General features: G+C 45.1%; 1 protein-coding gene across 4 annotated transcripts in view; it reads right to left on the bottom strand.

Moving 5' to 3' along the window:
• FRMD4A (FERM domain containing 4A) overlaps window positions 1–12,740 on the bottom strand; it is a 386,250-nt gene that overhangs the window by 223,305 nt on the left and 150,205 nt on the right. Inside the window, exon 1 of one of the 4 annotated variants that reach the window (XM_055710529.1) lies at window positions 2,999–3,337. The exons of the other annotated variants lie outside the window; for them this stretch is intronic. Coding sequence (XP_055566504.1) covers window positions 2,999–3,064 — 66 coding nt within the window. The 5' untranslated portion in view covers window positions 3,065–3,337. Of the gene's footprint in view, window positions 1–2,998; window positions 3,338–12,740 lie in introns of those variants that run through there. 4 annotated transcript variants of the gene reach the window in all.

Genomic DNA, 12,740 nt, shown 5'->3' on the forward strand with positions numbered 1-12,740 from the left:
CCACACATCTGGGAATGGGTTACTGCCCCTGTGGTCCAATAAGCACTAAAACTAGGGTTCTTCAAAGTTTAAAAAAAGACAAGTCAAGGCTCTATAGACCAGTTTCCCAGTTCTGCAAGTAATCGCCTGGTTTGGACCAGTGGAGGGCACCGAAGAACTGGAAGAAGAGTATTATAGTGACAGATGGCTTTGCTCTTTCATCAATAAACCTGACACAGATGAAGATGCATGGCACAGAGTAGACTTGGAGATCATTCCCAGGAGGGTCCTGTTACCTGGCAGTCCATCCGCCTGCAGCCCATTTGGCCCTGCTGGTATGGCCCCATGCTCCTCACCCAAGCACTGGTCTTGCTGGTAACAGCAAAACACTTGGTAATGGATTAATGACCTCGGACAAATCTGGTGCTAGAATGATCTATAATAGCCAAAGTTTTGTGTTTTGCACTTCCTTCATATTAAGTTTCATATTTACTTTTCTATATCCAGTACTAGAGATTATTTTTAGCATCGCTCAATGGACAGGTGATTTAAGATCAAGCATAGCCACAAAGCAAGGTGATGTATGAGTAAAGCCTGAAAATTGTGCCTGATAGTGTCAGACAAAATTTGGAACATTTGGTCTATCTGAAAATCTTCCTGCCATAATTCCTAGGTAGGTTTTAGAAAAGCCCAGCTAGCTGCAAACGTGATTGCTCACCAGTGTAAATTTCTGTCCTTGATTTGCAGAGGGACTAGATTAGATTGATAGTCCTGATGGTCAAAGTGAGACGTGAAACCTGGACATGCCATCCACAAACCTTGCAGCCGCAGGCTCCGCAGAGGGACAAGGGGGAGCAAAGCAGTGACACTAGTGCAGTGTACCCCTGCACAATGCTGCACAGACACACCAGCTCTTGCAGAGCCATCTGGGGCTCTGGCATGGCACGGCATGGCACCGCATAGACATGTCCCTGCATCACACTTTCAGCTGTGACTGCAGTGTCCCAGTTGGGGACATCTCACTGAGTTTCTGGGGTTACATATGTGAGGGACAACCTCGAATCAAAACACAACCTGAGAAAAACTCCATTGGTTTCACGAACTGAGGCCACCTGCACCTCTGGAGAATTTCGCCCATGTTTTATTTGATCTACAGTCACTCTCATTGCAAAAAATCCCAACAAATCCAAACTCAAAAACCCATGAGGAAAGACACTTGAGTGGAAGAAAAGGATAGACATAAGAATACAGAAAGCCTAGACACAGCTCCGAAACAGTGCTCACAATGGGACATGAAGAGCCAAGAAAAAGGATTTCTTATGACCTGTCTTATAGGGCTGGGTGGTTCCCATCAGGGCAGGAGGCTTTCCATGCCCTTCATACACAGTCAGACACTTGTAGGGTTGTTCAGCCTCAATCAAGTCAGTAAAACCTGGCTTTCTAGATCTTGCCAGTCTCTGAGATACTGCTTGAAGCTACCCTGTGACAAAATGCCTTTAAACACCCGCTGTTCAATGACACCTGCCCCATTCTCACCTGCCTCAGTCTCCCAGATGTCAAGCACCCAGCTCGATGAAGCGATGCTGAGTTACAAATAGACCAAACAGGATTGGGGTGCCAAGTTTATTCTACAGCAACTGCAAATAGTCCAAAGAAAGCACCAGCTCCTTCCCACACAAAATAACTTCCACAGCGTGCTGTCATGAGATGCAGCTGTTGCATCTTTCCTTGTCATGGGGATTAAAACCCTTAGAGATTTTCTCTGGGGTGCACGGTACTCAGAGTGGGGAAAGGAGTTGAACTCATTAGTAGTCATTAGTTTGATTCAAATCTTACAGCCAAAAGAGTATTTCAGTATTTCATACCCTACACAGAGTCTTTGACAGGGCAGCCTCCGACTATTTTCCTCTACCTCCTATCTGAGCAACCTGTGGGAAAGGGGAGAGGGCACTCCCCAAAGCACTGAGGGGAGATGCCAGCCCAGAGAGACTTGCATCCATTTCACAGCACAGATGGACACCTTAGTAACTGGACCATGGGCTAGGAAGCTGGCAAACCCTCCTGTTTTTCACTATTGTGGTTGATGCCTAAGATTCCTCAGCAGTAGACCCTGAAATCTGAAGCATTTCATTTAAGACTTGCCAAAAAACCTCTGCTGAAAATTCAGAATATCACTTGCCATCTTATTTCTTACAGCTTGAATTCAGAGAGTACAGATCACCTTGGCATGACTTTTTTTTTTTTCTTTTTTTAAGTTAAATAATGTGGCAATCCCTCATCACAGTTTTCCCCACACACCCCAAAAAGCTTCCCAAACATGGCCATCTCTGGCCTTTAGGCAAAAACCATCAAGCTGTGTTGCAAAAAGCAGGAATGTTTTGAAATGTTTTGATATTTTTAAGAAACTTTTAAGAAGACATGATACAGAGACTTTCTTATCTCAGATGTGCAGAAGCAAATCATACATTTCCTCACTGAGCTTTGATGACTTCAAGGAAGCAATTCCAGATTAACCCTGGTTTAAACTGTTCAATTTAGCCAGGAGGAAAAAACTTGATTTTCTTGAAAACAGGACTACTTTTGCTTGCTCCTCCATCTCTTACAAAAACTAACCCAAATGGCAAAGTGGTAAAAGACTGTAAACTAATAGCTGTCAAAATCCTAAAGCCAAGGACACTGATGCTAAGCAATACACAGTTTAAGTGCTCTGTCAATGCACTGCTTTTACAGAGGTATTCCCCAAACTGACCAAAGCTCCCCCTTTTCACATACTTAATCAAAATTGTAGATGATACACAGAGCTGATGCTGAATCTGTCCTGCCCTGGAGTTACTGCATGTTACCACTTGCAGTAGATGCCTTAGCTATACCACAGCACATTGGTAGTGTTGGACCCATGGTTTATCAGGAAATGTAAAGGAGTTAAGTCGATGTGACACTTGGATACACCATTACATTCGTACGCTGCCTTCTGGATTATTAGCATCTCTCTCTAAAAAGGAAATTGTAGCTTACTTACGAACACATCCATTAGTAGGTGCTCCAGCGTCACTTCAATATCCTCTAATTTAGCTGCCAAAGTCATCGTGAAGCTCCAGACAGAGAAAAGCCCTCCGGAGTCCCAATCCAAAACGTCTGTGGCCAAAGCTAGTTCTCAAACTGTAGCAAATGAGTTTCTCATAGATAAAGAAAATCTGAGAAATCAAAACTTAACATCTGAGTCCAGATGATGGCTGGACTCCGTGCCAGCTGTCAGTCCTGCTTGTGGGACTGAGGATTATTCCATGTGTGCAAGATGGGAGCAGAAGCTGCAATGTGCGTGCTGCCTTCCTTTCAGACCTCCCCAGTCAGAAACATGGAGCTATATCTGGGAAACCACAACAGAGGGAGGGAGAGACACACACAGAGGGAGAGAGAGGGAAGGAATGGAATAAGCTGCCTTTGACTATGACTGATATTTATAGGACTACTTGGTTTTGACTCCAGTCCATTTCTCTGTTCATTTCTGACCTTTCACAAATGGCTCAGCACACTGGAGCGTATTGTAAAACGGGGGCAGCAGGTCCCACAGAAGTTGGCTGTGACCAGTGCTGGGCCAATTCACACAAGCACACAATCAATAGCTCTTTGTCAGAGCATACCAGGCTCTGTGCTGTAGCTAGTGACAGAGGAGAGCACAGACATGTAAAAAACAAGGAAACAAAAGTTGTTTGGATACTAATTTTTTCCTAAGAGTATTAATAGATTCCCTTACCCACTCCCCAAGGCATTGGACGGCAGTGGTGACTTCTGAGGTTATGTACAAAGGGGAACAACCTCAAATAATCCTACAGGGTTTGACTTGGCAAACACCCTGGCACCCCCTCTGAAATGTCCTCCCACCACCCAACCCCTTCGCTCTGCAGCATCCCCGTCCAGGTTGTGAAGCACTACTCAGGGCTAGACCCTTCCTCGCACTGTATTTATGGAAAGCTTAAAGCATGATCCTAAGTGCTCGCTGTTGCTTCACACATCTGCTCCTACTTAAGTCAATGGAGAAAAGGTGACATTTCTGCTTGCTTAGTACTTCTTGCCTGTAGCTCTCACAGCACCACATGTAGTGGTAAGGTACTGATGGACCTGATCCAACCGAAGCTAAAACCAATGCAAATCCTTCAAGCATCTTGCTTAATGCTAGCTGGGAACCAAATAGAAAGGAAACTGAGGCACAGAAAGGAGGATACTGAAAGTCTTGGTATGGGCAGGAGCCATGCTGGAGTCTCCTGCATCCTAGACACTGCTGAGTTCACCAAACTGCCTTCCATGATGTTCACATTACTTGGCTGAACTCTTTTTTATTTATTTGACATGTACCCACACAGTTTGAAGCCTCAGAGTGAAATCTTGCATGTGGTGTATTCCAGACACTGGGAAAAAAAACCCCACAAGGCTGCCCTAAAGGATTCAGAAACTGAAGACTGGGTATTATTTATAAAAGTGTGAGACGGATAGAGTTGATGGAGCTTAGAGGGACCTCTAGTCATAAATTCCAACTAAATGTCCTTAGAGTTATAGCAGAAATCACATTTTCAGACATCTAGCATCAGCATGTGAACAGGAGCTGCCTCTGATGGTCGAGTTTTACTAGACAACAACATGATAGACCATTTGGGACACGGTATGATGGATAGTTTCAATAGCAAAGAAGGGCATGTAATTCATTTTCTGGATGGACCAACTCTCATTCACACAAGGCCCTGCATCAGATAATAGGTTAGCTGCTCCAGAAATAAATGCAGCACAGGAAGCTTGTCTACTGCAGAGAAAGACTGTTCATCATCCGCATGCTGCCGTTTCATTAAAGCTTTGACAAAGTGTCTACCTTCACCAGTCCGAGTGGAGGGGTGTTTTAATGAGCACGGATCAAACCACAAAGAAACATATTTGGAGGGTATTACATAGGAGGTGGTTGAAACTCAGGGAATCATAATGCAGTACACTGATGCGTTAGCTAGCGTGCATTGCTCAGTGCTGCACATGAGTTTCACTGCAGACAAGATTTCATGTGCTTTGCTCTCTAGGAAGTATGTGCAGAGACCTGACCACTGGGAAGCCTTCATCTCCTCTGGCATGTGTGGGAATTCAGAGATCCCAGGAAGCTATGGCTTCTACAGGAGCAGGCTGGGTCCAAGGGCACGTGACTGTTCTCTTGTGGGTCTCTGTCCCTGGTCCACAGCAGGCAGTGCTCAGGCTGTGTCAGTACGAGCCAACAGAGGTCCACCAGGACTGAATCCTGCATTTGTCCGCCTCTAACTGATGCTACTGTCCAACCAGTCTGACCACAACAAGAACTGTACTGGAACCAGACATGTGATCACTTCTCCCCTCCCCACCCCTTTTATTGCACAAAGGCTATGTGTTCCATGCTGAAATATGAAATTAAAGATCCTTTTCTGTAGGATCCTTTTGTGCAATAGTGCAGGGCAACCATGTCACTTATGCCCCTTGACTGTCCCTGTAGCTGCATTGTATTGGCCAGAGAGATAAACAACAGGAGACATCTTCCAGGGTCAGAATGCAGTGTCCATGTGACAGACTTCTTGACTCCAACACAGGATCATTTTTGTCTTCACAAAGATCAGCCTCAAAATTATTTCAAAAATGATGGAGAAAATAGTGCCAGGCACAAGAAAATGGCTTAAGGGAACACATAATGGCTTCCCTAATTTCTGCTCAAGAAACACCTGGCACTAAAAGCACCAGGTGCTCCCCTGGCGATGGCAAGGAGGATGAATGGGCTCTCACCCAGGCTCAGCTTTACACCACCTGGGTTTCCATTACTCCAACAATAAATAACAGAGATACACCAGCTCTCAGACTCTTGCACTTGCAATATCAGCTTAGCAATTCTCCTGCTGATCAATATTAACTGTCTTTGGAGACGGTCAGAAATCTGGCAAAAATGCTGTTGGTGTAAAAAGTTGCTTTGCTGACGTAAGTCCTGTGGAATTTTCCTAACTCCTAGACCGCAGGGTTTCTCTCTTTCCATTTTGCCTTCCATAGAACAAGGGTATCTCTCTTTCCATTTTGCCTTCAAATTGCAATAAAATTTCAGATTCAAAGCAAAGTACAATTGGAAAAGTTCTGAAACATAAAAAATGTGCAGAAGATGAGAAAAAAAGTGTGTTCTTGTTCTAGTGTTAACTAAAGCAGTTGGTGTGAGTGTGGTAAAATAAAAGGTCACAGGAGTGCAGAAAGCTGTTTCATTGAACCCCTTGCAAAAAGCAGATAGCAGAAATCAGAGCCACAAGATCCAATCTAAGCAAAAGAACTTCTTCAAACACATCAAAGCTTGGGGACCTCTAAATCTATCCCATTGGCTCCCTTCTAACTCTAACTTCAATAGTGCTTACCCCAAATGACCTCTTTTATGGAAATAGCCTCTAAAATACAATAAACAAGAAAGAATTTCACTGAGTTCCCCAGGGATTATTCCCAAACCCTCTGTGCATGTGTGCGTGTGCATTATAGGTACACACAAAAATGAGACCATGTGTGATAATGAGAAGCTCTAACTTGGTTGATTCTTTAATGCAGTAAGTCCAAACCCTTTCTTTATTAAATCATTATTTCCATCTATTCTAATTCCTGAGAATTTATTATTTTGGCCTTTGCAAGCATGAGACCTCTTCTATTTAAAGCAGAGCATCCATCTGACAACACACCAGGGTATTTGTGCAGAACAGGATGTTCTTCTACACCCACATTTTCCCCTCACTTCCTTCCTAGTTTTCTTCTACCATTTGGGAATAAGATACTAGAAGAGAGCTGAGAAGTAGAGACCATTGGAACATTCTTGCCAAAATGGGATTTCAGCAAAACATGCTGTTTGTCAAAAGCTGAAATGTTATGTGGGGACACACTGGGTCCCAGAATTGTTTTCTTAGGGGACATTCAGGGGTGAAGGTGGTTGTTGATGGTAGGGGAAAAAGTCACCCTCCAAGGGCTGGCTTACAAAGACAGGGGTGTAAAAACAGGGCACCAAGTTTAGTGAGTAAAGCCAAAAGATGACAAGAAAGGGTTAAAAAGCAGATCTGAGCCTTAGTCCCAGGATGCTGTGTTTGGGCCAGCCCAGCTTGCAAAGATGGGAGCTAAGGAGTCTGGGGAGAAGAACAGGCAGATTATGCTTGTATGAGGCAAAAAGCATGCCTGTGTCATGGAGCCCACCAGGAAAGGGAGCCTGCCTCACATCCACTGCTTTAGCCAAGGAGTCAAGTCCTCAGGAATTGTGGATTATGAACACATATGACAAATATGGGTCAAAGCCCATTTGGGGCAGTGCCTTTGCCATCCCACAAGCATGGGATGGGATGGCAACTGAGCTGCAACAAGCCAGGCTGTGCTTCTACCCAACTAGTACAGAACCTTTATGAACTTTTCTGCTTTAAATAATCAAAGGGAGGATTTGAAGATGAGTCTTTTTGATCTCCTACACAGGTTCTACTGTGCTTTCTCCTCTTGAAAGCAAATAATAGATCTATTGCAACAAAGTGTGAAGTTGTTCTCTTTGGGGAAGGTGGAGAGGGAGGTCCCATCCTTTTGGTAAACTTGGATGTCAGGGAAGCATCAGCTCCCAAAACCCTCCTTCCACCTCCATTTCTCCTTCCCACACAAAATCCTAGACATAGGAACTCATCAACCTGACACCTCCTGGTTGGATTGCAGTAATTCACTGAATTTGGAGCTAAGTGTGAAACCTAGCAGGCTCCAGCTGGCCCAGGGCACAGTCATCTGCCTTCACCTTGATTCATGACACTGCAAGTCAACCCCATCCTGCAGTAGCTTTCAGTGTCAGCTGAGGGCCTTGGTAATAATTTTCCTATGAATGCATTAACCTAATGCTGCATCAAAGGCTGAACATCAGCCTATGGCCCAGCCTCAGAGCTGTGGTCCAGGATGAAACTCAATAACTTCATCTGATGAAGGCATCTAGCTGTGGCACAATATCTTCAGAGAAGAAGTCATGCAAACTTTGTATCTGTGCAATCAAGGCAACAAGAGGATGGCCTTTTGTTTTTCTCCAGGGATGTGGTCGAGGATGCACACCACTCTATTCATAGACAACCTGAGAAAAGGGGTGAGCAGTGAGGGAGCACAGTTTGCAGGTGAAACCATGGTATTCAGGGTGGTGAGAACAAGAACCTGCAGAAAGATATGATGAGACTAAGTGAATGAGCAATAATACAGCAAATTAAATTTAATGTAGCTGAATGTGAAGTAATTTTCATAGCGGGAAAAATGTTCTGAACTTCACGTATAAAATTATGGGCTCTGGGTTCACTCAGAAGTAAGATATTTGGTTTATAATAGTTCTATGAAATATCAGTTCATTGCTTAGTAGTGGTGGAATAAGCAAATAAAATAAAATATTAACAAATATCAAGGGGCAAGCAAAAGGGAATATTAATACATCACTGAATCAAACCAGAGTTCACTTACATCTTGAATAATATCTTCTGATCCCTTTATCTGCAGAAAAGATACACAGATGGTGGACACGATTCAAGGAAAGGCAGTAAAGATGATTAAATGTAAGAAAAATGGCTCCTGTGAAGAAAATACTAAGTAAGCAAAGCGGACTCTTTGGTCTGGAAAAAGAAAAGGTGTCTGAAGGAGAAATTAAGGAGGTCTACAGAACCATGGTGAGTGCCACGGAGAGGGTGAAAAGGGATCGACTGTTCACTGTTTCACTCAATACAAGAATAAGGGTGCATCAAAAGAAGCTGGCAGGAGCCATACTCAGAACAAATTAAAGCAAGCAGTTCAAGCACAGCTGATAGTTGGTCTGTGGCACTCCTTCTCAAAGGATGGCAGGGATGCAGAATTTTAACTGAGATCAGAAAAAGACCGAACATTTTAAGGGATGATAAATCCATAGAGGCATAGTGGACATCTACAGGCCACATCCAACACAGGAGGTCCCTGAGTTGAAAACAAAATCAGAGAATCACTTGGGTTGGAAAAGACCTTTAAGATCAAGTCCAGCTGTTACCCCAGCACTGCCAAGCCCACCACTAACCCATGTCCCTAAGTGCCACATCTACACATTTTTTAAACACCCCCAGGGATGGTGACGCCACCCCCTCCCCGGGCAGCCTGTGCCAGGGCTCGGCCACCCTTTCCATGAAGGAATTTCCCCTCACACCCACCTAAACCTCCCCCAGCACAATGTGAGGCCGGTTCCCCGTGTCCTGGCGCTTGTTCCCTGGGAGCAGAGACCGACCCCCCCTGCCTACAGCCCCTGCCAGGCAGCTATAGGGAGCCACCAGGTCTCTTCTCAGCCTCCTCTTCTCCAGACTAAACATGTGGAAGGTGGGAGAATATCCAGGGAAATTATTGTGTACGTTTTCCACTCTCCTCTCTGCATCACTCATACCCACTGCTGGAGATGGGACACTGCAAGGACCTGTGATCTGAGCCAGTATGACTGCTTTTAAGTTTGACTTCTACATGAGATGCCCAAATTTAGGATAAATTTTCCTAAATGCCTAAGCCAATTCCAGACTCTGCCAAACAAAGTTCTCCATGAAACGCTCTGATCCCCAAAAGACAGGCATATCAGAGACTCCGTGAAATCACCAGACTACTGCTGTGCTTGCATAGACGGTATGTGCATGATGAAGCCGTGGAAGTGATGTGACACTGGCTGCTGATCAATGGCCTAAGCAACCTGTAACTCCAATCTCCTGAACAGGAGCTACCTGTCTCTTTCACTTCAGGTATGCTTTTTTTTTCTTTTATTTATTTTGTTTTTTTATAAAAGGGATTTATATAAGTTTATTTCCCTTTATTTGCAAGTCTTGCCTTTGTCCCAAAGTGATGATGCTCTATGGAGGCGCAGCTACTTTGACCTGTAGCTGTACTGCTGCTGGCAAATCTGATGTGCAAGACCATCTGGGGAGAAATGGGCTGAGCATGGCCGATGGCAACCCCAGCTACGGACATGCCTGTCCTTCAAGAGCAGCTCCCCATCCTCAACTGCGTGGGCCAAGCCTGCAGGTACAGAGCACACTGCCAGGCAAGACTACAACATGTCCAAGGGCTGCTCAATGGCCAGCCGAGATCCCACGTGTCTGTCCATCCCCTCGCTGGCAATGGGTTCGAGAACTCATCGCCTGCGTTGACAAGCTTGCCAGCCTGGGGCTGCCCTGTGCTGCCAGATGAAGAATGAGCGTGGGAGTCCCATTCCTGACCTCTCGCCTGCAGTGGGATTGACATAGCTCCATAACGGAGAAAAAATGCCGCTTCCACACGACAAGAAGATAAACGTTTTTATAAGAAAGTCCCCAGATGGGAAGCGCCCAGCAGCCCTGAGGTATAACGAAGGAAAGAGATGACCAGAGTCATGCTGCCCTGGCAGGTGTAGCAGCTAGGCTCACCCCAGCCTTTTTACAGTCTTTAAGAGGGACGATTCTGTTTGTTTTATGGAGTGAGCTTAGCATCAGTGAGATGGAGTCCTGGATCACCCTGCCTCTGAAACATCCCATGTGTTGTAGAGCACTTGGCTTTCAAGTTTAAAAATCGTGGCTATAAGTTCTGGTTTTTTGTCAACATATTCAATCAACAACTCGTCTCCTTCCTGGTCACAGCTGCCACTGTCTGACTTTTTTCACTGTCCCCATTGCATCACTCTCTCCTCACGGGTGGTCCCTCTTTCCCAGACAGCCTCACACCGCTCTCTGCAACTAAGATATTGTTTTATTTTCATGCTTTTGCTGAGTGCCCTGAAAGCCATCCTTTGACTAGAAGGCATCTGTCTCCTGTCCTTCTCACATGTACTTTCATTTAAAGGCCACTATGGGAGAGGGGAAACCTCATGTTTTCTCTCTGCCAGACTTTCTCCAGGGTGAAACGAGCCACCCAAGGATGGAGAAACCATTTCATCTTTGGCACAGACAAGCTGAGCAGGTGGTGCTCAGATGGGTCTTGACTGTTTCAGCTGGAGAGAGAGGGCTCTGATCATGAAGAACATGGAGGAATCAAGAGTCTGTTGTCTTGGTTAGCCTCTGCATACCCAAATTTGCCTCCCATGGCAGCAATCCGTGCAACACAATTCACCTACCCAAATCACAGCAACAGAAATGTTTTTAAAAATTATTGAGAAACCTCCCCTTTTCTAATCCTATTTGCCACAGCTCAGTCTCCCACTGGCTTCTCCCCTTGCTTTCCCAAAGCATCATCTGTTCATCTTTGGGGTGTCCCATGTTTCAAGGTGACTTGCTGGGCAGGGCTTCTACAGTGAAACCATTTCCCCAGCAGATCGCTGTACCCTGCACGCTCTTGGAGGTAATCCAGATGTCACTGAGCCACACGAGCCTATTATTTAGCTTGCTGGGAGGGATCCTTCTTCAGCTTCCCTCCTTGAAGTAGCAAATCAGCTGCATTATTAAAATGATTAAAAATAGATTGAGCTTGCCCGAGACTGCATCTATAATGGATCAATTGCTTTTTATACATTTTTTGGCTTCCTACAGTGCTGCTTTGTCATGTCACTTCCACTCATTTGGGCGAGACCTTGAAATAATAGGCACATTCAGGAGATATAAATATAACTGTTTATTGCTTTAAAATGGGTCTGCAGACAAATAAAAGTCCCAACTTCAGGTATCTGGAAGTTAAATCTTCCTCCTCTGTCCTTTCCTTTTTGGCCCTGGAACAAACACTGGACTTTGGAGCTTGGGGGCTGCTTTATCTTAAGCTATATGCGCTAGTTCTGCTGCACAAAATTCATGCCCTCATAGGCTGTTGATTTAAGTAGCTCTTGGTGCTAGTCTGTGTTTGATTCCAGTAAGAAATAGTGCAGAGTTAACATCGAAAGGCTGCAGTGCAGTGAAATAAAAATAAATGCACTGCATTGTGTAGCTTAACGGGGTGCTAATTTCTTGGGAGCACATAAATAGGAGGCACAGATCACATGTGTTTGCTGGCGCTAGGTCGGGACAGAGCAGGGGAAATCTGGAGCTCTGTCACAGGGACAGGCTGAACTTTGTTCCCATGTCTCACAGTACTGCACAAAGTCTCCTCTGTAAAATAGCCAGTTAATTAAAAATTGTATTTATGGTCCCCTGGTGATGCATGCGTGTAATTCTGCTATTAGTATTTCTACAAAGTCTGGCACAGCAAGAGGGTTGGGGCCTTGGCAACGCAAACAGCAGTCCTCATCCTCAGTGCTACCCATGTGGCTGGAGTCCACAAAAGAGGGGCTTTGGCAGCTGAGCCCCTCTCCATCATGCTGTGTTTCCTGAAGGGTTTTATTGCCCAGGTCTTCCGCAGTGAACATGGAACACCCCCTCCACCTCCGTCTGAGATTCCCTGATGTTTGAAAGGAGAAGTGAATTAACCTGCCTGATGCTGCACGTACGGTGCTCTCAGCTCACATTATCACTTACAGTGAGCTACATGGAGGCGCAGAAGGATCCGATGCACCTAAAAATAGTGAAACAATGTCCTGCGCTTGACCCACCAGACTTTACATCCCCTTGACTCCTTCCTCCTCTAGCTCACAGCCAACACAGCTCACAGAAATTCTCCTCAGGCAACGCCAAGGTATTTCCCCAGCACTTCCCGTCAGGCTGGGCATTTAGAAACATTTGCAATGTTTCCTGCTATGTGATGCAGGGCTTTTGGACAGCCGAGCTTGATGACTCAAGAAGAAACAATGTCCTGAAACTTTCAAATATGCATGTGACAAAATGTTGTAGAGGGGATGGGGGATGGAGGGG

The sequence above is a fragment of the Falco cherrug genome, chromosome 5 (assembly GCF_023634085.1).
Source record: "Falco cherrug isolate bFalChe1 chromosome 5, bFalChe1.pri, whole genome shotgun sequence".
In the NCBI taxonomy this organism is placed as follows: Eukaryota; Metazoa; Chordata; class Aves; order Falconiformes; family Falconidae; genus Falco; species Falco cherrug.